Source organism: Hypomesus nipponensis, chromosome 9 (assembly GCF_054491055.1).
Source record: "Hypomesus nipponensis isolate SF chromosome 9, ASM5449105v1, whole genome shotgun sequence".
Lineage (NCBI taxonomy): Eukaryota > Metazoa > Chordata > Actinopteri > Osmeriformes > Osmeridae > Hypomesus > Hypomesus nipponensis.
Window position 1 is genome coordinate 13842501 of NC_140369.1, and position 24292 is coordinate 13866792.

Here is a 24292-nt window from a genome sequence, read left to right on the forward strand (position 1 = left end):
CCCTCCAGCAGCTCCTTGGAGCTCCCCCTCCTCAGCAGGGCTCCGGGCCGCAGCACCAGGCCTGAGCTCACGGCCTTCTCACTGCGCTCCCTGCCCCCGCTGCCGCGACTGAGGACGGAAAACACACACGTTAGCATAGCACACACACTCATGTTAAAAAGCCCTGAGCGCACGAGCACACACACACACATTCATACCACACACATAATATACCCCCCACACGCACACACATATCGTGTAATCCCAAATTGCAAACGACCAAATAAGATTATTTGTAGTCCGTTCATCCATCATTCGATCATGGGTTATGGTTCTATGGTCGTCCCAGTCTGAGGTGCTGGCAGTGGGTCTGAGGGGGGGTGGGGGGGGCAGGCAGTGAGCTCCTTACCTCCCCAGGACTCTCCTGGCCTCGTACTCTGGGGCCTGGACAGGGGGCGAGCCGGTCTGGGCAGCGGGGGGGCTGGTCTGGGCAGCAGGGTTGGACTGGAGGGCAGAGTAGCGGTTCAGACTGCTGCCACCGGTCCTGGACAACTCTGAGGGGACAGGGCGGACGACACACAGTCAGCACTGTACGCAACATGATGTGGGGGAGGGGGGAAGAGAAAGAGAGAGGGGCAGGGAGAGAGAGGCAGAGAGAGGGGGGAGAGAGGGAATGGACAGACAAACAAAAAAGAGAAAAAAGAAAGACGTAACAGAGAAAGCGTGAAGAGTCAGTGGTCACCTGAGTCGCTGGCCTTGGCTCCTCCACTGCTGCCCTTCATCCAGTTGAGCTGGGCTCTAGGACCCAGCTGGATCTTCTCATCCACCTGGGGCTGTGGACACAGCAGCCACCACAACCACGGTCACTTTCAACAACCACTATCAACCCAGAGTCTTGACAACAGATAACCACATAGTTAACCCGTCAACACGAGGAATGGAGGCAAGACGTGTTTTCCCCACACTACCATGTTCAACCAGCAGAGGGAGCCTGTCTCTCGCCCTGCAGTGCTGCAGTACCCCCTGTGACCAGCAGGCTTTGTTTGAGTGTCGTTGCACTGAACTAGATCAGCTGAGGACAAGGCTGTGTACACACATTCCAGTAATGAGTATGTATATCCAACCGCAGGATTCCGTGAGAGTGTCTGAACTCAGCACAGTTCGGGAATACGTAGCCAAACATAGCACAGTGTGTATAGAACTTTGACACAGCGTAAACAGCCACAGCAGAACCTGGGAGATGGTCGGAGGGGACACATCAGCCACTCAGACAACCTCTGGGTATGTAATCGGTCTGGCTTAGAGGAAGCCTGGAAAACATATTTGGCAGGCGATTTGTCTACAAGGAAGTTGTAGATCTAAGTTACTTTCAAACTGATGCTGAAACTCCAGGGTTTTGTCCCAGTCTACGTGGCTGGCTGGTGTGACGAGAGAGGAGGAACAAGGACAAGGAAGGAAGACGAGATGTACGGAGGAGCAAGGAGGTGGACTTGGGATGTGTGAGGAGACATTAGAAGACATTAAGAGGTGCTAGGAGATGATAGAATACATTAAGAGGTGCTAGGAGATGATAGAAGACATGAAGAGGTGCTAGGAGATGATAGAAGACATGAAGAGGTGCTAGGAGATGACAGAAGACATGAAGAGGTGCTAGGAGATGATAGAAGACATGAAGAGGTGCTAGGAGATGATAGAAGACATTGAGAGGTGCTAGGAGATGATAGAAGACATTGAGAGGTGCTAGGAGATGATAGAAGACATTAAGAGGTGCTAGGAGATGATAGAAGACATTAAGAGGTGCTAGGAGATGATAGAAGACATTAAGAGGTGCTAGGAGATGATAGAAGACATTGAGAGGTGCTAGGAGATGTTAGGAGGTTCTAGGAGAAGTTTGAAGATCTTGTGAGGTGTTAGGAGAAGTTAGGAGGTGTTAGGAGCAGTAAGGATAAGTTAGAAGACATTAGGAGGTATGTGGAGGTATGTTGAGGTGTGAGGAGACATGTGGAGGTGTTGGGAGGTATATGGAGGTGTTGGGAGGTATGTGGAGATGTGAGGAGGTATGTGGAGGTGTTGGGAGGTATGTGGAGATGTGAGGAGGTAGGTGGAGATGTGAGGAGGTATGTGGAGGTGTTGGGAGGTATGTGGAGATGTGAGGAGGTATGTGGAGATGTGAGGAGGTATGTGGAGATGTGAGGAGGTATGTGGAGATGTGAGGAGGTATGTGGAGATGTGAGGAGGTATGTGGAGATGTGAGGAGGAGGTGTTGGGTAATAGGAGGGAGGTGGTCAGTGTTGCTGACCTTGGATATCTTGGGGATCTTGGTGGGGTCGATGGTTCTGTTGTTCTTGGTGACGGGCACAGTGTTCCAGGTCTCCTCCCTCTGCTGCACCCTCTGCTCTCTGGGCTCTGGAGGGGGGAGGGGAGGGGGGTCGGTCACCGGTCTGCCAGAAACTCTCAAAGCACACAGGGCTGAAGTCGATTACATAATGATGATAATCACAAATAATCATCTATTAATTTAGTCAAAGAGACATACAGGGTGGGATCAGTATCTGTGGCCTTGTGATCAGCAATGAAATACGGCTAACCTAACACCCCTTTATCTCATGGCTATTCTGCCACATTTTCTGGTTCAGCTGACTGGAATAAAGAAAAAGAAGCCGCTTTGTGTCCACTCTAAGCCACCGTAGCATCTCTGCAGGGTACTGGACAGGGAGGAGAGGGAAGAGGAGGAGGGGGGCTGGGGGGCAGTCAGCAGAGAAAAGGGGAGGAGGGAGGAGTTAGGCGAGGAAGAGGGGAAGGGTGGATGGAGAGTCAGGGGAAGGGGGGATGGAGAGTCCAGGGTGGGGTGGGGGGATGGGTGTGGAGTCAGAAGAGGGGGGAGGGGCATGGGGAGAATCAGAGGAAGGGGGAGGGGAAAGCTGTAAGCCTTAAAGAGGATTTGGCCAGCGGGGCTGAGTCTGACCTGGCCGTCTCTTGCTGTCCTTGGAGAGCAGCTGCTGGTGCACCTTCCTCTGCTCCTCCTGCTCCTCGATCTTGGCCTCCTTGTGGATCTGCTCGATGGTCTTGGGACCCTGGTCGGCTCGTCTCGACACCCAGTTGTGCTGTGGGGGGGAGACGAGCCGGGAAGCCCTCTTTAGAACACGCTCATGGGCTCATGCACTGCACGCACACACACACACGCGCGTGTGTGTGCATGGCTACTCCTGTGGGGACTCGCAATTCAGTTGCTTTCAAAATCGAGTTTTCCCTCACCCCTAACCCCAAAACACCTAACCCTGAACCCTAACACCCTAGCCCCTAACCCCCCTAGAAATAGCACCAAGATAATGTCCTCAAGTAAACTGTCTCCTTTGTTGTGGTCCCAACAAGAATTGTTAAACATGCCACCCCCCCAACCCCTCACAAGCACTCACCAATCGAAGGTCTATTATATCCTGCAGCATAAACCGTATCCGAGAAGAAGTCTTCCGCTCTTTTACAATTTTCTCCATCTGATTGAAATACTGATCCATGCGGGGCTGTGGGGCAGACAGAGAAAGGAGAGAGAAAAGATAGAAAGAAGGCGGGGAGGGGGGGGGGGGGGTTAGAGATAACACCAAACTAGAACATTCTCAGTTCCCTGCTGTTCACTCTACCTTCAATTCAGATCAGTCCACTCAATACAGCGGGAGAGAGCGCGAGCGATAAAGAGGTGTCGTAGAGCCTAATAACTGCTCACAAACTCACTTCACAGGGAGAACCTGAACTGAGATGTGGGGAGAATGACAGGAACATCAGCGAGGGAACCTCCAGCCCTCCAGTGCAGCCCCGCCCCCCCCCAACCTTCACAGCCCTTCGCCTGACCCCCCCAGGGACACAAACACAGCTCACGACCCACTAACTGACCCACTCACCTACAGAAAGAGGTCAACCTTGTTAGTGTCTCTGGTCAAGCGTGGACATTTAACATTTACATTTGATTCCTTCTGCCGACGTCTTTACCCAAAAGCGGAGCACAAATAGAGCATAAAGAAACAACAATTTCAGATCATGGATTGAGAGTGCAAAGTTCTAACGGTATTCTGGTGGCCAGGATCAAAGGAGGGTCTATATTTACTAGTCACGTCGTCAAGTTACCACATCCCAGAATACTACAGTGGATGTGAGCTCCACACAAGCTGAGGTCACACACAGATGCAGTTCATCACCTGTGATAAACCGTCATCACCGTGACAAACTGTCACCAACCGTGATAAACTGTCATCACCCGTGATAAACTGTCATCGCCTCAAGTCCCTTTGTCACTGGAACCCAGAGTGTTTATATGGCTAGTGAGAAGGACAGGAAACCGAAGGAGCGACCATCACGTCATAACAAAGTCCAATCTGTTCCAGGGAGCTTTCACCTGGGAAGGTTCTAACCGGTAAGGTTCCACCTGGGCCAGGTTCTACACCCACCTTGGCCTTCTCGAAGTCCAGGTCCTTGCCGATGGTGGTGAGCAGCCTGCAGAGGCACTCCAGGGACTCCTGGTCGTGGTTCTTCAGCAGCTTGACCACGCAGTCGTGCATGATGGCCTCCGTCAGCATCTTCAGCTTGAACAGCTCCCCGATGAACTTGATGTTCCCTATGGAGCGCCGGCGGGCCTTGTCCTTGGCCTCCTCCAGCTCCTCCTGCAGACGCTCGCGCTCCGACTGGAGGGGGGGTGGAGGAAGAAGGAGTATAAGGTGGAGGACGGAGCAGTTGAAGGGATGGGGGGGGGGGGGGAACAGGACATGGGGGGTTAGCGACCTGGACCAGGTGACAACTGGTTACTAATAGACATCCTGGTGTATCTGCTTAGGGCACAGCTGCTTGGTAGTAGGAGGGAGGAGTGGGGCAGACGAGTGTGTGAGATATCAGACACGGCGTGGGTGGGCACCCACAGACGTCAGCCACAAACCCAGACATCTATTCCTGCTTTCATTGTGGAGGGGAGGTGATGAGACAGTCAGATGGAGCCTCCCACAGTTCTACTGCGGTGATTCACTCACAGTTTGTTTGTGTGAGAGCAGATGCTAATGCACTGTGCATCAATAATTGGCATATGAGCCGCATCGCAGTACAATTCATAACCTGTGCCAATTTCGAGGTCCAGCTGTCATTGGAAACCAATGGGTCTATCAGTGATACTGTGTTTGTATGAGTAGCGAGAAGGGGGAGGCAATCCAAGGAGCTCAATCTGTTCCAGAGGGAGGGTCTACCAGGAGAGGGTCTACCAGGAGAGGATCTACCAGGAGAGGATCTACCAGGAGAGGATCTACCAGGAGAGGATCTACCAAGAGAGGATCTACCAGGAGAGGTTCTACCAGGAGAGGTTCTACCAGAAGAGGTTCTACCAGGAGAGGTTCTACCAGAAGAGGTTCTACCAGAAGAGGGTCTACCAGAAGAGGGTCTACCAGGAGAGGGTCTACCAGGAGAGGATCTACCAGGAGAGGGTCTACCAGGAGAGGGTCCCCCAGGGGAGGGTCTACCAGGGGAGAATCTACCCACCGATGCAGAAGAGTCCAGCTCCTTCTGCTTCCTCTCAAACACCACGTCGTCCACCTTGTCCCGCTCAAACTCCTTCTGACAGCGGTTCAGCAGCAGCTTGCGGAAGTTCACCGTGGTGCTGGGCTTGTCTGTCATGGGAACTTTGAGCTGCAGGGAAGAGGGGAGGGAGACAAAGAGGGAGGGAGACACAGGGAGAAAGGAAGGGAGGGGGAGGGAGAGAGAAGAGAGGGAGAGAGAAGAAAGGGAGAGAGTTTAAAGAGAGGGTATGTACTACAGGAATAAAGAAAGAGAAGTCTGATGCAGTTGTTAAGAACTGCCACAGGCCTCCTGGCATGTATGCACCGCCTGCATCCAACAAGTGTTCCCAAAAGTATTGAACTAAAACATGAAAACAAACTGGGCCTAGTTACACCAGAAAAAAAGGAATACTAGAGAAACACGGAGAGGAAAGCGCCGTGTAGGAGAGCGACGTGCAGGAGAGCGAAAAAGACAAGAGAGACAGAGTGAAACACAACGAGACACGAGGAGAGACAACGGGGGAGACCTGAAAAGAGATGATAAACCTGAGGGGAGAGACAGACACAGGGGAGACCAAAACTCCAGCGGCAGCATACCGTGGCCAGACAGCGGCACATGTTGCCATAGGCGACGGAGAAGCTGGGCTCGTCGATGGCCTTCTCGAAGACCAGGTCGATGACGCCCTTCAGCCTCTCCTCCGTGTCGATGGTCAGGTCGGTCACCTGCTTCATCAGCTGGTTGAACATCTGGGGGGTGAGCTTGTTGAGGATGCTCCGCACCTTCCTGAACAGCTCCTGGGGGGGGGGGGGGGGCAGAGAGAGTGAGTTTTTTGGTCCTTGTGGTGGCAGGATGTTACTGCTTGTGTGCGTGTGTTTTTTCATCACCAGTCTGTGTGCTTTCATCACCAGTCTGTGTGCTTTCAACACCAGTATGTGTGCTTTCATCACCAGTCTACCTGTGTTTTGATGATCTCCGGATCGTCTGAAGGCCCCTCCCTCTTCATGCCGGGCTTCCAGGCGTGCTCGGCCTTCTTCAACTGGACCTCGTCGTTCACAGACACGTTCATGATGATCTTCCTGGGCGGGGGTCGCCGGGCTCCTCCCATGTTCATCAACTGGGGGAGAGACGGAGAGAGCAGGCGGGAGAGGAGGAGAAAGACAGAGAAGGAACGCAGAAAGAGGCAGAGGCAGGGGGAAAAGGGGGGGGGAGTAGGAAAGAGAAAGGGGAAAGTAGGATGGAGAATAGGAGAGAGAGAAAGCAGGAAAGAAAATGGTAGGAGAGAGAAAGGGGAACGGTTGGATGGAGAGAAGGAGAGACAAGAGCAGGAAAAGGAGTGAGGGGGAAACAAGGAGAGATGAGTTGGGAGAAAAAGAGAACCAAAAGGGGAGGGGTAAGCAATGACATCAAATGATGGGTTTGTGTGTGTGTGTGTGAGAGAACATGTGTATGTGTGTATGTATGTGACTCACTGCAGCGCCGCGTCCCCCAGTCATCTGTCTGCCAAAGTCAGCGAAGGCGGGCGTGAAGTCGGGGCCTCTGGAGATCACCCTGGAGTCTGGAGCACGGCTAGGGAGCTTGTTCTGGTTGATCTGGGGGGAGGAGGAGAGGAGGAAGGGGAGAGGAGGAGGGGGAAAGGAGGAAGGGGGAGAGAAGGAGGTGGAGAGGAGGAAGGGGGAGAGGGGGAGGAGGAGAGGGAGAAGGGGAGAGAAGGAGGGGGAGAGGAGGAGGGGGAGAGGAGGAAGGTGGGGAAAGAGTGTATGGGGGAGGGGAGAAGGGAGAGGGGGGCCCAAAAAAATAATAAGTTGAAGGCCACCAGCAGGGGGAGCAGTGGTTTCTGAACAATCAAGGCTTATGGGAAGAGTAGTCCTGTAATACAAGAGCACTGATGTAGGCCTATAGCTAGACATGGTCACACCAGACCAGCCAGACATAAGACAGGACTGGACAGCACTATTAGCCTCAAGAGGATTTCAACCATCCAGTTTGGCTCTCTATGAGCTGGCAGATTCTCTTACCCTGCCCTGTTCAATACTGCCCAACGATGCCCTGCCCTATTCAACGCTACCTCATCCTACCATATCCTACCTTGCCATATCCTGTCCCAGCTCGGCCATGCCCTTCCTATACAGTTTGTTGTCGCATGTGTGTCAGCTGTGCTGGTGATCGATGATGTTTAACTGAACGGGTGAGTGGCGCCTGAAGCCCAGTCAAAACCAGATGTGGAACAACAGAGGGGGGAGAGAGAGAGAGAACAAACCAAAAAAGAGAAAATAGAAAAGGGAAAAAAAGCTACAAAATTGATTCTTTAGTTTTTTTTTTTTTTTTTTTTAAGAGAGCAGATCCCGCTCTCTCTCTCTCTGAAGTCATTGACTCTCCCCTGCCCCCCTTCCTGCAAAAAGTTCTGGGAGAGAAGGAACAGGAGAGTGTGGGCCTGGCTGTCTAGCACTGCCAGTGTAGCTCTGGGAACCATTAACACTGCCAAGAGTGACATAACAGCAATGTGATGTTAATCATAACAGGATCTCAGCAAGGGCCATACACTGCAGCTGTATGTGTGGGATCAGCTGAACACCATACTGCTAGGTACTGACCACAGACCACTAAAGTTGAAGAGTTACTGACAAAAAAAAAAACATTTAGCAGACGCTCTCATCCAGAGCAACTCACAGTAAGTACAGGGACATTCTCCCCGAGGCAAGTAGGGTGAAGTGCCTTGCCCAAGGACGCGTCATTTGGCACCGCTGGGAATCGAACCAACAACCTTCTGATTAATAGCCCGACTCCCTAACCGCTCAGCCATCTGAACCTGCTAGCAGTGTGGGGTCTGAGCATGGTTGGAGGTAGACAGCTAGTTCCCCCAGGTGAGGGTTGGCAGACAGCTAGTTCCCCCAGGTGAGGGTTGGTAGACAGCTAGTTCCCCCAGGTGAGGGTTGGCAGACAGCTAGTTCCCCCAGGTGAGGGTTGGCAGACAGCTAGTTCCCCCAGGTGAGGGTTGGCAGACAGCTAGTTCCCCAGGTGAGGGTTGGCAGACAGCTAGTTCCCCCAGGTGAGGGTTGGCAGACAGCTAGTTCCCCCAGGTGAGGGTTGGCAGACAGCTAGTTCCCCCAGGTGAGGGTTGGCAGACAGCTAGTTCCCCAGGTGAGGGTTGGCAGACAGCTAGTTACCCCAGGTGAGGGTTGGCAGACAGCTAGTTCCCCCAGGTGAGGGTTGGCAGACAGCTAGTTCCCCAGGTGAGGGTTGGTAGACAGCTAGTTCCCCAGGTGAGGGTCGGCAGACAGCTAGTTAGGCCCCAGGTGAGGGTTGGCAGACAGCTAGTTAGGCCCCAGGTGAGGGTTGGCAGACAGCTAGTTAGCCCCCAGGTGAGGGTTGGCAGACAGCTAGTTAGGCCCCAGGTGAGGGTTGGCAGACAGCTAGTTAGGCCCCAGGTGTGGCCCTGGGCCTGGTCTTACCTTGTCCAGCACCACGTCACTGATGGGAGGGAGACCCTCCGGCTTCAGCACACATGCAGGCTTGAACTGGAAACCCAGCAGGAAGTCCCGGTTATACTGGCGCTTCCCGTTAGCCTCCAGATCTAATGATGCCACACCCAGACCGGGGGGGAGAGAGAGAGAGGGAAGGAGAGAGAGAGAGGCATAGTGTACAAAGGTGAGATTTTCTTTTAAAATCCCAATCGTTTCCATGTCATTCCATCCCGTGCAAAACGCTGGTCCATAACCCATGATGGCAATCAACCCCGCGTCCTCCTCACCCTCCTGGAAGAGTTCCGGGCTCCCCCCCAAGGGCCCCTCCTTGTCCCCCGGCGTCGCCCCGCTGTCGCTGCTCTCCGTCTCCCAGGGGTGGCCCGCTCCATTCCTCAGGGGCTCCAGCTCCTCGCCGTTCTCCTCGAGGTCGCACGCCAGCTCCTCCTCCGCCTCCAGGGCCAGGGCCGGGGCCGCCTCCGAGGCTGGGGATGAGGCTGGCGCCGGGGCCGCTGGGGGCGGAGGGCTGCTGCTCTGAGGGGCTGGCTGCAGAGCCTGGTCTCCAGCCGCCTGCTCCACCGGCGTGGCCTCCTCCTGGAGGGAGGAAGGAGAAGGCTGGGTAGTTAGGGGTGGTGCTGGCTGGATAAATAGGGTGGGGGTGCTGGTGGCCTTGTTGACTGACTGACTGACTGACTTGCAGGGGGAAGCCGTTTGGTGATGGTCCTGGACCACAGTAAGAGTCAGCCATTACTGCCTGAGCTCCACTGCAGCACATGTGGAAACGGTTTCCATCTGAACTATCGCCCACATCACGTTATCCCTGTCCTCCCTCCCTGAATGACTCTCTCTAGACTACATTTTCCCTCTCTCCCTTCCCCCCTCCTGTCTTACTATGAGTCCCCCCCTGCCTCTCTCTACCCTCCCCTGGCTGTGGTTTTTCCCTTCTCTTCCCGCTTTCTTCACCCCTCCTCCTCCTCCTCCTCCCTGTCCCTACCAGACCTCCAGCAGTCCTCCCCTCCTCCTCCACCCTTGCTCTTACTCCTCCTCTCCTTCACCAGTCCTCATCCACCTCCTCTGCTCCAGCAGTCCTCCTCTTTTCCCCCCACCCCTTCCATTCCTCTACCCCCCCACCCCCTTTCCCTTCCCTCCTACCTCTCTCTCCATCTGGGGTGTCTCTCCTTCAGAGCTCCCTTCATTTGGCTTTGTCCAGGTCTTTGGTGCAGCAGGAGGTATCTGAGATCCTGCACAACACAAACACACACCGACCACAGTCAGCACGTTGCCAAAAGTGCCATTTACCAAATGATTTACTGCTCAACAGTAACGGGGCCCTTCTCGCCACGACAACCTTGACCTCCGGCTAGTGGAGTTAGACGAAAGCACTGTGCTGAACTCAGCACTGAGGCCCATTCTTTCTGCCGCTGGGTCTCATAGCAACCATCCCTCATCAGAACTGCACAGGCCTTTGTCAGAGCTCCCGTGACGAGAAGACGCAAGACCCAATCCGATAAAACGCGGCGCTGGCTGTGCGCCAGAACAATCCACGGCTTTGATCACTGAATAAAAAGTCTTCACAACAACGATTAGCCTAGTAACTATTTTTTTTTTTTATCACAATATCTATATGAAGCACGATGCTTATGTGGCTCTATGCAAACAGACGCTGAGGAGGTGGAGTTACCTGATGTGGGACTCTTCCTAGTGAGGCCTTGTATCTGGGGCTCTGCTCTGCTCTCAGCTGGGGTGTCTGTCCCCGGCCCAGTTTTCTGGGGGGGGTCTTTAGTGTCAGAGGGCTGGCTGGCCTCCACTGGAGCCTGCACGAGGGGGGGAGGCCTGGGGGAGGAGCCGGGACCACAGGGGCGGGGCTGGAGGTGGGAGCGACCGGTACGACCGCCACTGGCACGACGGGAGGCGTGGCAACGGGGGCCATCTCTGCCCTCACCTCGGCGGGCCTGGGCCTACTCTCGGTGGCGTTCTCTCTGGAGGCCTGAGATGAGGCCTGGGGCTGGAGTAGGGATGGGGCCTGGGGCGAGGACTCCCGGGCTGGGGTGTCCAGCTCGGCGCCATTGTCTACCAGGCCATTCAAGGCCTTGGGGGCCAGGCTCGGGGCTGGAGCTGGGGAAGCAGCCAGGGTGCGCTGGGCCTCGGGGAGAGGTTTGTCTGTGCTGAACGGCTGGGCCTGGGCGGCAGCCTGGAGCTTGGGCTCCACCGCGGCGGGGGAGGGGGAGGCCACAGGCTCGACAGGCGGGGGCAGCTCACTGGGGCTGGTGGAGGGCAGGGGCGAAGGGCCGGGGACCCCCGCGGGAGGGGCAGGGCGGGGAAGCGCGGGCTCTGCGGGGGGAGGGAGGTCTGGGAGGGGAGCCTCCCGTCTCTCTGGTGAGGGTTCTGGCACCACGGCAGAGGAAGACGTCAGGGCGGAGGGCTCCTCTCGGGGCTTCTCATCTGCAGGGAGAGACAGGAAGGGACGTCAGAGCAGAAACAGAGAAGGGTCATGGACGGGGGGGGAGGGAGGGGGTAGGGTCGCCAGGACGACACACTGGGGACGCGGGGAGTCTCTGAGCACGTCAGAGTCCGTCCTGTAGAACAGCTTCCTCCTCAGGGCTCTGGGAGCTGCTCCGGGAGCTGCACCGAGCGCTGACGGGACAGGGGTGGGCTAGACAGTGTGAGGGGTGGGGAGGGTTAGTGAAGAGAGGGGGGTCCAGGGGGTGGGGTTAGATGGGCGGGGGGGGGGGGGGGGGTTGGTGAGGGCTGGAAGGGGTAAAGGCTAGACAGGGCGAGGGTGGTAGAAGATAGAGCGGGTTGTATGGAGCTATTTCAGTGCCAGCACAAATGACATCTGAATGGAATAGTTTCGAATTTGAAATGTCCAAACTGATTGCAGGCCAAATTTAAAATTGCATTTGCAAACATTGAAATTGAATCAAATGGTTTGAAATCAAATCGAACTTTTACTGCTTTCGACGTGTGCTGGCACTTCATTCCATAGGGTGGGGGTTAGGTGGGGTGGGCTTAGAGGGTCGGGGGTGGGGCATTGGAGAGGGTGGGGGTTAGAAAGGGTCAGAGTGGGGTTCAAGTGCAAGGAGGACAGAGGCTGGAGGATATAGACGGTCTAGTAGAGGGTGTGGTTGAAGGATGAAGGCTGGGGGAGGTGGAGGGGGGTTGGGGGGGTGGAGGTCAGACCTGGCCCAGGCTTGATGATGTCTACAGCCCCCGGGGTGAGCTGCTGCTGGTGGGGCTGCGGCTGTAGAGGCTGGGGCTGAGGCTGGGGCGGGGGCTGAGGCGGGGGCTCCAGGCTGTAGGCCACCGGGTGAACCAGCCCCTGGCCCTGTTCCGGAGTCTGCCTGCTGCTGTTGCTCCCGCTGCCAGCATGCTGCGATTTGAGGTAGAAAATGTGAGGATAATGAGGGTGCGGCCATAAAAACTAGCAGCACAGAAACAGCCACGCCAGACAGACAGGTGTACAGAGGGAGGGACAGACAGAGAGAGGGAGAGACAGGTGTACAGAGGGAGGGACAGACAGAGAGAGGGAGAGACAGGTGTACAGAGGGAGGGACAGACAGAGAGAGGGAGAGACAGGTGTACAGAGGGAGGGACAGACAGAGAGAGGGAGAGACAGGTGTACAGAGGGAGGGACAGATAGACAGGTGTACAGAGGGAGGGACAGACAGAGAGGGACAGACAGGTGTACAGAGGGAGGGACAGACAGAGAGAGGGAGAGACAGGTGTACAGAGGGAGGGACAGATATACAGGTGTACAGAGGGAGGGACAGACAGAGAGGGACAGACAGAGAGGGACAGACAGGTGTACAGAGGGAGGGACAGACAGACAGAGGGAGAGACAGGTGTACAGAGGGAGGGACAGACAGACAGAAAGAGGGAGAGACAGGTGTACAGAGGGAGGGACAGACAGACAGGTGTACAGAGCGAGGGACAGACAGAGAGAGGGAGAGACACAGAGAGGGACAGACAGAGAGAGGGACAGACAGGTGTAGAGAGGGAGGGACGGACACAGAGAGGGACAGACATAGAGAGGGAGAGACACAGAGAGGGAGAGACACAGAGAGGGACAGACACAGAGAGGGACAGACACAGAGAGGGACAGACAGGTGTAGAGAGGGAGGGACGGACACAGAGAGGGACCGACAGAGAGGGACAGACAGGTGTAGAGAGGGAGGGACGGACAGAGGGGACACACAGACAAGCACACACAAAAACAAATAAGCCCAAACAAACAGAGAATAAAGCCGAAAGAGGGATACCAGTGTGATATGGTCAGGGAGAGAGAGAAGCAGGGGAGACCAGGACAAATTGAGAGGGGAAGAATGAGAACAAGAAAGAAGAAGAAGTAAATGAGGCAAGATGAATAGGAGAAACAAATGAAGAGATAGACAAGAGGAATAGGAGAAACAGATGGAGAGATAAGCAGGAGGAAGAAGAGAAACAGATTGAGAGATAGGGGTAGGGGAATGCATGGAGGGGTGGGAGGGAGGAGGGGTGCGTGGAGGGAGAAAAGGAAGAGAGGGCCAGATGAGGTGAGAGCAAGGAAAAGAAAAGACGTGTAAAAAAAAAAAAAAAGCAGAAAAGGACACGAGACAGAGACACAGAGAGAGAGGAAAGACACACTGTTAACATCCCAGGAGACGGCAGGGAGAAAAAGTGTCACACCAAAAGCCTTCCCTCTACAGAATCCAGATGGCTGTGAGAGCAGCTCCCGACGGCGGACTGAACCCAGCACTCCTCTGGGACCTTGGGAGCCTTTCCTCTACCAGAACCAGGCAGCCAATCAAGCTGCGAGCACGGACAAACGACATCATCTAACTCCCCGGACGCAGAGGATTGTACGAAACCTCGACAATTTTTTCGACGAGAGGGATTCCACCGGCTGAGTGGATAAGGCTGAGTCGTCGTGTTAGGACAACGAACAGGAGAGAGACTACCTGGGTTTTCTGGATTGTGTGGAGGGAGAGGAGGAGGGGCGGGGATAAACAGGCCAGAGACAGACAGGCAGACACGGGCAGTGCTACACACAGACATGCACTCGTGACAGACAGCACGAGGGAAGCGTCCGTTATTCAACATGGCCTCGGGGCGAGATACCCGGTGGAGCGTCTGGAGCCGGAGGCTTGTGTGAGTTCTACTGAAAGCTGCCTGGTGGCTGACCGGCTGTGTACCCGGCCCAGGTGCAAGGCTGTCTGAGCGGGGGTGAGGGTGTGTAGACATATCTGTGTCTGTGTGTGTAGTCGTCAGATCTGTGTGTGTAATTCTGTTTGTGTCATTGCATGGTGCTGGGAAGGTGAGGATCAGAGCTAAGCACCTCCTCCTCCACTTCCTCCAGCACAGTGCAGACAGTCTTCTGTACTGGTGGCAAGGCGCCGGCCTACTCTCCAGCCTGACCAACACACTGCAGGTAGGCTAACACAGTTCAGGTAGGCTTTCACACTGCAGGTAGGCTAACACACTGCAGGTAGGCTAACACACTGCAGGTAGGCTTTCACACTGCAGGTAGGCTAACACACTGCAGGTAGGCTAACACACTGCAGGTAGGCTAACACACTGCAAGTAGGCTAACACACTGCAGGTAGGCTAACACACTGCAGGTAGGCTAACACAGTTCAGGTAAGTTACAACACTGCAGGTAAGTGTGTGTGTGTGTGTGTGTGTGAAACTTAGTATGTGTACTGTGTCAGTGACACCTGTGAAGAGCATGGGATGATAGTATGTCACTCAAAAGCAGACAGGGAGGCAGAGAACGAAATACAGAGGGGGAGTGACAGAGAAATATTGTTTATTGTACAGAGAAGAAAAGAAAGAGAAAATGAGAAAGAGAGGAAAGGGAGAGAAAAAAAAGAGAGACGGAGAAAAGAGAGTGAGCGAGACAGGTGGGGGTGGGGGGTGTCTTACCTGTGGTGGGGTGGGGGTGGAGGAGGGCCGACCGACAGGGGGCGTTGGATTCCTGCTCCCTGACCCCCCTGACATGATCTCCTCCGTGATGTCCCTGCCGCCCTGGTTGGGGTCTCGGATACGGATCTGGGAGGACAACATCACAAAAACAAACGGCCCTCACTAAAGTGTCAGCCCCCCGGAGCAGACAGCACACACACACTCACCTCAGGGGTAGGGTGTGTGTGTGTGTGTGTGTGTGTGTGAGTGTGAGTGTGAGTGTGAGTGTGAGTGTGAGTGTGAGAGAGAGAGAGAGAGAGAGAGAGAGAGAGAGAGAGAGAGAGAGAGAGAGAGAGAGACAGAGAGAGAGACAGAGAGAGAGAGAGAGACAGAGAGAGAGAGAGAGAGAGAGAGAGAGAAAGAGAGAGAGAGAGGAGAGAGAGAGAGAGAGAGAGAGAGAGAGAGAGAGAGAGAGAGGGGTAAACAGAGAGAAAGAGAGACAAACTGAGTGAGGGAGTAGGAGAGACAGTGAAAGATGGTAACAGAGAGAGAGAGGGACAGAAGGGGGAGATCGAGACCGAGAAAGAGGCCAGGGTATGTCTGTGTGTGTAGTCAGTGAGGTAGACTGGACAGGAGACAGGTCAGTGTGTTTGTGTGTGTGTGCACAACATGTGGGTCAGCGTGTTCAGGTACTCACTGCTTTCTTCTCCCTCTTGGCTGGTGGAGGTTGCTGTGGTGTAGGCACTATGATGGGGGGCGAGGGAGGGTATACCGACTGTCCTGGGTAGTATGGGGGGGCAGCTGAGGGACGGAGGGACAGGACAGAGACAGCCTGAGCCACACACACTCTGAGGCATTGATCCAACAAACATTGATATGCAGTCCTGCATGCTGTACATATCAATACAACCCTAGTTCCTCAGCCTGATGGGAAAACAACATAGGTGGCGTGTGTGAGGGTGTAAATATGCGTGTGAGACATGTGTGTTTCAGCTGGGAGCACGTATGAGTGATGTGTGTATATGTATGAGTAATGTGTGTGTGTGTATGTGTGTGTGAGTGTGCGTGCCCTCACGGTAGGGTGTGGGGTACTCCCCAGGACCAGGGCTCGGGTAGAAGGTTCCAGATCCCGGGGGCTGGACTGAGTACTGCTGGGGGGGCCCCACGTAGGGAGCACTGTGGCGGTACTGCAGGAGGAGACAACACTGGTCAGACAGGCCTGGGGGGGTCAGACAGGCCTGGGGGGGTCAGACAGGCCTGGGGGGGGTCAGACAGGCCTGGGGGGGTCAGACAGGCTGGGGGGGGTCAGACAGGCCTGGGGGGTCAGACAGGCCTGGGGGGTCAGACAGGCCTGGGGGGGGGTCAGACAGGCCTGGGGGGGGTCAGACAGGCTGGGGGGGGGTCAGACAGGCCTGGGGGGTCAGACAGGCCTGGGGGGGTCAGACAGGCCTGGGGGGGTCAGACAGGCCTGGGGGGTCAGACAGGCCTGGGGGGTCTCCACAAACCCCACCCTGAACCCCTAAACCCTTACAGACACTGATATACAGACTGATATAGACACTGGTATAGACACTAACTTGTGCAGACACTGTGGACTGGCAGACACTAATTTCGACCGGCATAGACGTTGATAGAATGATTGACATTAGTGCAGGCACTGATATAGACTGGTATCAGAATAGCATTGACTGACAGACAGACATGGCTCTGATAAAACTGAACATGGGAGATGCAGAGGTGTCCAGTGAACACCAAAATACATTCATGGCAAAGGTTAATTAATGTAGATAAATGCAAAACCAGCCGGCCAACCAGCCAGTCATCGAGCTAGCCAATAAGTCATCCATCCATTCATCCATCCACCCTGCCAGTCAGTCAGTCACACAACCAGCTAACAAGCCAGCCAGCCAGCCATCCAGTCAGTAGTCTATCCAGGCCCCCAGCCGTACCTGTGGGATGTAGTACTGGGCAGCCTGTGGGGAGGGGAAGGGCATGGGGGCCATGGTCATCATGATGGGCTGGCTGGGGGAGTAGACGGCAGCAGTCGGGGTCTGGGAGCCCGGCCGCAGGGACTGTGTGTTGGTGGGGATGGGGGGCCGCGCCGGCTGCATCTGGGTCCTCTGGAAAAACTGGGAGATGGAGGGAGATAGGAGACGGGAGGGAGGGGACAGAAAAGAGAGGAGAGAGAGGGGATATAGGCGAGAAATGGAGAGGGGGAAAGAGATCGGGGGGAGAGATGGAGGGAGGAAAATAAAGATGGGGGGAGAGAGAGAGAGACAGGGAGAGGTTACACGTGAGAGAATCCAATCCCTGAGCAGAGTGGATCCACACTGGACACTCCAGCAGTGGTCTCCTCCTCTCCAGAGGGGCTTCCAGGAGGGGCAGGCCACCCCCACCCCTCTGCCCAGGGGGGTACACACATACTGGGGCTGTCTGCCAGGGCACTGGGGGGGCGGCACTAAGTGGGTCCTGTAGCCTCCACAGAAACACAACAGCAGAGAGAGCCATGCTACGGCCTCTTCCTGCACCGCGGTACACCGACACTGCAGTCTGGCCGCAAGCACACGCTCTGGCACAAACTGAACGCACCTCGGCCACATGGCATTTAGAGTGCAGCCCGAGCCCCATTCACAACTGTCCTGTTAATATGTAGCCAAGTGCACTGTGAACGTGAGTGAATCACAGTATCATCAGGATTTCTTGCTGCGGGAAACAATCCCAGAGCTGATGCATCCCAGACAAGTGATGATGACGCGCTGTTAGCGTTTCCTAAGTGCTTGTTTTGTGTGTGTGTGTGTGTGTGTGGTGTGTATGTGTGGCGGGGTTCATATGTGTTGTGGGGTGGTAGGTGTTGGTCTGCATATGTGTGCAAGTGTGTGTGTGCTGTATGTGTATGCAGTGTGTGCACGGTGGTGTGTGTGTGTTTACGTATGTGTGTGTGTGTGTGTGTGTGTGTATGTATGCGGTGGTGTGCGTGTGTGTGTATGAATGCGTGTGTGTATATGTGTGGTTGTGTGGTTTACACCCCACAGAGCACTGGGAGGGGTGTCCTAGCGACGGCAAGATCACAGCAGACGGAGACTAAATGTGACAACAGGAGGCTCGGTGTGGCCAGGGTTTAAAGAAAGAAAATGTTGCTCCGCAATCAATGTGCATCGCTCGGGGTGAGATGAAAGGCTGCTAACAACAGCTGGGACTTGACTTCCTCCCACACGCACGCACACAAACACACAGTTGGAGAATAAATGGAGAAAGTCATACTGCTTCCCAAGAAACAGAAACTAAATTGTCTCCTTGGCACAGCTGTGGTGTAAGAGTCCTCTGGTGTCTTAGCGTCCTGGGTATGAGGGTTGTTGACACAACCGTTTCCAGAAAATCATGTGTTCAGATTTTTTCTTATTTCGGGAGAACTTCACGGCTAGTAAGCAAAGTCTTCTGTCAATGTAGCCGTGGTCAGGGTACAGAACAGAGAGCACAGTAACTAAGCCAGATTCCACTGCTGGCTCCTACCCCCCAGGCTGGTTCTGAGCCGGTGCCCAATCTCAAACCAGTTCTTTGCGTTTCGACAGCGAAAGAACAGGCTCCTGGCCAGGAAAACTGGTTCCACAGCGACGCCAGCTGCTCTAGAACCCTTCCACTCACGACAGGGGTGGGATTATCGTGACCAAGACCAACTGAATTTGTGACCACAATTACCGTCATTGTTTTTTAAACAGAGCTTCAGTGAAGAGCACACGTTGATTGTGCTAGCTTCTGCTACAGCTTGGAGGTCAGATCTTAACAGCGGCCCGTGGATGGGACTCATAACTGCGTGGGGAAACCATGTAGTCCACCATTGTTGTTGTGGTGCCCGAGGTCCGCATTCCCAGTGGCGGACCCTGACGACAGTGGCGTCATGACCTGGCTCTCTAGTCCGTGGAGAAGCAAAACGGTTCTTAGAAGTTTTGCAAGTTGAACCAACTGCGAACCGGCACTAGTAACAGCCCAGGAGCAGAACTAGGTTCACGTCGGTGGAAAGGGGAGCAGCTGTGACTGGTCTGACCACTGCTCTTGAACCCATGTCGCTGTCATTCCATAGCGACGCAAGCACACAACAACATTCCTTAATGAACTAATTAAAGCCCCCTAATGAGCCCCAAAGGAACCTCACTGTGATTTGTATCAACCAGAATAGCATTTCTGTGTTTGATTTCTCCCTACACAAGAGGCAGACACAGAAAGAGAGAAACGGATCAAAATAGACACAATCCACATTTTCAGAGAAGGGGGGGGTGGGGGGTGACAGTTCTAGGGTTCAGCATGCTCTTCTTTAAGACTAGGCAAACAGAACCGGAATGAGATGAGATGAATGAGCAGGAAAACTAAGAAAGAAAGATTCAAATAGCGCACAATAAAGACAGTGGGGAAAACATCTTCATTCAGATAGCATGGGTTAAGCGAGGATGACCCGTCAGCGAGTTAGTTGTGATTGGAGCGAGGACAGAAAGGGGGCGTGTCCTGAGCATACAGCAGGGGAGAAGACGACCTTTGGAAGTCGAGGAGGGGGTCAGGGGTTAGAGGGTCAGGGTGAGGACCGGTCAGGGTGGTCCTTGTGTCATGCATGTATTCAGGAAGTGCTGAGTAAGGCTTGGGTATATTACCTGGATGGGTCTGAATCCTCCCTTGAGATTGGAAGCAGGAAAGAGAGAAGAGCCAATGGGAGACTGAGCTGGTGAGTGGTGCCCAGACGGAACACACAGCGAGCAAGCCGCAACACACACACACACACTCTTCAATACACACACGCAGTTTTCTCATGCACTGTATGAGACCTGTGTACACACAACTACACTCCCTCACACACACACACACAGCATAGCCCTCTCTCTTGCCTATGCACACACACAAACACACACACACACACACACACACACACACACACTCTAAGCAAACAGAAAGGACACATCATAAGGCTTTTCCGCCTGCTGCATGTGCAGCTTGTCGCTGGGTGCTCTTTGCCAACTCGGCGGTTTCCAGCACTCAGTGTGTGGCTGGCTGTCTCCCACGGCGATGACTTAGCAACACTGGCAGGGTGTGGAGGGCTGCAGGCCAGGGCTGAAGCCAGGCCGGGGGCTGGGGTGAGGCCAGGACTCAGGCTTGAGTGGGGGCCACCGCTGAGGCCAGGACCAGGCTGGGGGCCATTCTCCATAGCTGGACTCCAGTGGTGTCTCCAGCTGTAGGACTGGAGACACCACTAGGACCAACCTGCTTTACCTAGTAGAGGTATAAGAGTGACTGCATAGGGCAAGGATCCCAACCAATGCCAGACCAGGCCTCCTGATGTCATGACTCCAGCAGCCAGCCTCCTCCCACTCTCTGTTACAGGGTGTGGAGGAGAAGACCAGGGTCCACAGGGTTGCTGCATGGGAGCAGCTAGCACCATGGGGGAGGTAGGGGGGTCTGTGGGAGGGTGTGTGGGAGGGGGAGAGTCTGCCTGTGTGCGTGCATGATTGAGTTAGTCAGTTAGTGGCCTGAAACCTATTCTCTTTTCTGCTCGTGTTGCCATTTGTCTGCAGTTTGACAAACGTTCATTAGCTAATATTGCTAACGCCAACAATGCTGGAACTAACAGCCAACCAGTCACTGGTCACACAAAGGCCAATACTGTACAATAAGCTTCATAGGCAGAGACAGTGGACAGAGATATACAGTAGAGAGAGAGACAGAGAGAAAAAGAGAGACAGAGAAAGCAAATGATGTCATTCGTTTTAGGTTTAGGGCAGATGAATGAATCTCTCGGCCCCCTGTACCACTCATGGCGTGGGGCTTGGCCGTTCAGGCTACACAAGGCCTGCTTCTCTGACCGGCAGAAAAGCTCATTGTTCTTCCTCATCTGCTCCAGCACTGCACTTCCGCAGCAACGCAACAGAGAGATAGAAACACAGAGTGGGAGAGAGGAAGGGAGAGACAGAGAAAGCAAGAGAGACAGGGAAAGAGAGAGAGAGAGTGATAGAGAGAAAAAGAGAGAAAGGCAGAGAAAGCAAGAGAGACAGGGAAAGAGAGAGAGAGAGTGATAGAGAGAAAGAGAGAAAGGCAGAGAAAGTGAAAGTTAGAGAGGAAGGGAGAGAGAGAGAAAGAAAGAAAGAAAGAGAGACACAGAAGCAGACAGAAAGTGGCAGAAAGAGAAAAAGTGACACAGTGAAAGAGCGAGAAAGAGTGACGGAGGGGAGAAAGAGAGACAGAGAGAGACAGAGAAAGAGAGACAGAGAGAGACAGAGAGAGAGAGAGAGAGAGACAGAGACAGACAGAGAGAGACAGAGAGAGAGAGAGAGAGAGACAGAGACAGACAGAGAGAGACAGAGAGAGAGAGAAAACAAAAGAGTAAAGAATGGAAAGAGCAGAGGGGGAGCCCCAGAGAGCCAGTGACAGGCTAGTGAGGGCACGTGTGACCGTCCAGTATGACCTGAGCACAGGCCAGACACCTTAAGCTCTCCGGCTATTTATAGCTTGTTTTCAAAACACTGCAGACAGAATCATCTAGAAGGAGGGAATGTTTACATGTTGAGACACTAGCAGGGGGATGCCCAGACAGCCAGAAAAAGCAGCTGTTCTTAACGGATGCCGGTAAACGGATAAGCTACCAGCAGAACCTGCCTGCTGAATGTTGTTCCGTCACGGACCAGGATAATGTCACGTTTACACACACAGACACACACACACCCTGACACACATGCTCACACACACCATGATATGTGATACCCATAGAGTTCTGCCCTCAGCCTAGACCCTTTATTCTCCCCCCTCATCTGCAGAGGAAGACGTCCTGTGATTGGACGTCTATACATTGAGACCGAGAGACTTTAGCACCTGAACAGCCAATCGGAGCGCTAGCCTTCTGAAGACTTCTAAGCAGCTTTGGCAAAGTAAAGGAGGGAGAGGATCAGAGAGTTGTGTGAGCGCGCGTGCGTGTGAAATTGTGTATGAGTGTGTGCGTGATGCGGTTTTTACCTGATGGTGTGTTGGTCGAGGGCCCGTGGCAAACTGGCGAGGGAGGGTTGTGTGATACATGTCCAGCAAGAAGAGAGAAGCAGAGACAAGAGACAGAGAGAGACAAGAAACAGAGAGAGACAGAGAGAGGAAGAAAGAGACAGAGATATAGAGAGAGAAAGTGGGGACAAACAAAAACACAAAAGAACCAATGAGAGGCAGAAGGCATGGTCATTTCCATCAGCGGGATGGCGTCATTTATCGAGCGGTCAACTCCACTCCTCTGTCCAGCGCAGGCTAGCATCTTACAGGCCTCGTCTCTCACTTCCTTTATGTTAGTAGTAGTATGTACTTCCTGTAGTCCCTGGAGTTCGTTGGTACTAGTGTGTACTAGTGTGTTGTGTCAGACCAGCATCCCTGGTGTTGAGTCGCATGTTTCAGAGTGTGTTGTTGTTGGTGAGTGGAAGTGTGGAGGGGTGGGACGCAGGAAGTGACACCACAACAGGAAAGGAGGGAACTTACCGGGCGACTCTGTGGCTGTGCATTCATTGGCTGCGGCTGGGGAGAGTACACTAGAGGGGCGGAGCCAGCATTCTGTCCAGTGGTGTATGGGGACTGGAAGGTAGGGATTGAGGGATGTATGAAGGGGCGGGGAGGTATAATGGGGGAGAGAAAAAGTGAAGGGTGCAAAGGGGGGAAAGGGGGAGAGACAAAAGTTGAATACCAACGGATAGAGTTGGAATGCATACAAACTCCATACAGAACAAAATCATACACATACCCTTTCAAGTTCCTTAAATGTTGGGGATTCAACTATGCCTGATTAAGGTATCCTTTCATTAGAACCCAGGCTGGTATAAAGCACAGTGATCGTGGAGGTGCAGACAGCAGTGTTCAGGGTAAGGCAGGCAGAGAGCAGAGTGATCAGGGTGAGGCAGAGAGGCAGAGAGCAGAGTGATCAGGGTGAGGCAGAGAGGCAGGGAGCAGAGTGATCAGGGTGAGGCAGAGAGGCAGGGAGCAGAGTGATCAGGGTGAGGCAGAGAGGCAGAGTGATCAGAGAGAGGCAGAGAGCAGAGTTATCAGGGTGAGGCAGAGAGGCAGAGTGATCAGAGAGAGGCAGGGAGCAAAGTGATCAGGGTGAGGCAGAGAGCAGAGTGATCAGGGTGAGGCAGAGAGGCAGAGTGATCAGGGTGAAGCAGAGAGGCAGGGAGCAGAGTGATCAGGGTGAGGCAGAGAGGCAGAGTGATCAGGGTGAAGCAGAGAGGCAGGGAGCAGAGTGATCAGGGTGAGGCAGAGAGGCAGGGAGCAGAGTGATCAGGGTGAGGCAGAGAGGCAGAGTGATCAGGGTGAAGCAGAGAGGCAGGGAGCAGAGTGATCAGGGTGAGGCAGAGCAGAGTGATCAGGGTGAGACAGAGCAGAGTGATCAGAGAGAGGCAGAGAGGCAGAGTGATCAGAGAGAGGCAGAGATGCAGGGAGCAGAGTGATCAGGGTGAGGCAGAGAGCAGAGTGATCAGGGTGAGGCAGAGAGGCAGAGTGATCAGGGTGAGGCAGAGAGCGATCAGGGTGAGGCAGAGTGATCAGGGTGAGGCAGAGAGGCAGAGAGCAGAGTGATCAGAGAGAGGCAGAGAGGTAGAGCAGAGTGATCAGGGTGAGGCAGAGAGGCAGGGAGCAGAGTGAGGCAGGGCCATATGGACAGCACGCATTGTTGCTCCAGAACAGCTGAGTCATTCTGAAATCCCTTCCCTTGCACCAGCATACATAAGTGTGTGTGTTTGTGTGCACACGCAGCAAGACAATTGGAGAAACTGGCATCACAGCAGCAGTGTAATTGACTTGCTGTCACGGTAACTAATTGATTAACCCTTGAGTGGCCGAGCAGCCGGCAGCAATTTCCAGGCCCATGACGCGGTGCCGGACGCCGCTCATTAAGACTAATGTCCCTCTCTAGCAGCGCAGACAGATCCAAAGAGGATCCGCTAATAAGTTCAGATTAATAAAAGACAGGCTTCAAGACCGAAACACCAATGGCATGCTGTAACACAAGCTTACAGGACACAGGGGAGGGAGAGAAAGACAGAAAGACACAGACAGATGTCTTGGAAGACGCAGAGAGAGAGAGCGAAACAGAGTCATATCTTCGAGACAGAAAGAAAGAAAACCAAGGCAGCCACAGACATAAAGCATGCGGCGGGACGGTCAAGACGGACGCAGAGAGGGCGACGACGGCGGCGACTCGCACAGACTCACCCCTCCGCCTGTCTCCCAGCCCTTAGGGTAGCGATACTGGGGAACTGTGGGGACGGATACCTGAGAGAGCGCCGGCGAGTGGGCGTGGCCAGGGGGCGTGCCCGCCAAGTTGGGGTGTCCCTTGGTGATGTCGTGAGTGGCGTAGGGAGGCCCGGCGTGCCTTTGTACCTGCGGCGGAGACATGGAGAGAGACGGAGGTTCACAAGAGAGATTGAGAGAGGGGGTGAGATGGA

The 24292-nt window shown here is 54.3% G+C and overlaps 1 protein-coding gene across 1 annotated transcript in view; it reads right to left on the reverse strand.

The window, feature by feature from the left end:
* The window catches only part of eif4g3a (eukaryotic translation initiation factor 4 gamma, 3a), a 41263-nt gene that overhangs the window by 5426 nt on the left and 11545 nt on the right, over window positions 1-24292 (reverse strand). The window contains 25 exon segments of the mRNA XM_084705344.1: window positions 1-108; window positions 389-533; window positions 722-812; window positions 2279-2385; window positions 2945-3083; window positions 3396-3500; window positions 4419-4652; window positions 5491-5637; window positions 6105-6302; window positions 6464-6622; window positions 6978-7097; window positions 8958-9079; window positions 9257-9560; window positions 10119-10207; window positions 10648-10797; window positions 10800-11408; window positions 12147-12336; window positions 14868-15002; window positions 15544-15647; window positions 15922-16033; window positions 16796-16975; window positions 19487-19507; window positions 21834-21866; window positions 22335-22427; window positions 24060-24227. The exon segment at window positions 1-108 is cut by the window's left edge and continues 116 nt beyond it. Coding sequence (XP_084561470.1) covers window positions 1-108; window positions 389-533; window positions 722-812; window positions 2279-2385; window positions 2945-3083; window positions 3396-3500; window positions 4419-4652; window positions 5491-5637; window positions 6105-6302; window positions 6464-6622; window positions 6978-7097; window positions 8958-9079; window positions 9257-9560; window positions 10119-10207; window positions 10648-10797; window positions 10800-11408; window positions 12147-12336; window positions 14868-15002; window positions 15544-15647; window positions 15922-16033; window positions 16796-16975; window positions 19487-19507; window positions 21834-21866; window positions 22335-22427; window positions 24060-24227 — 3863 coding nt within the window.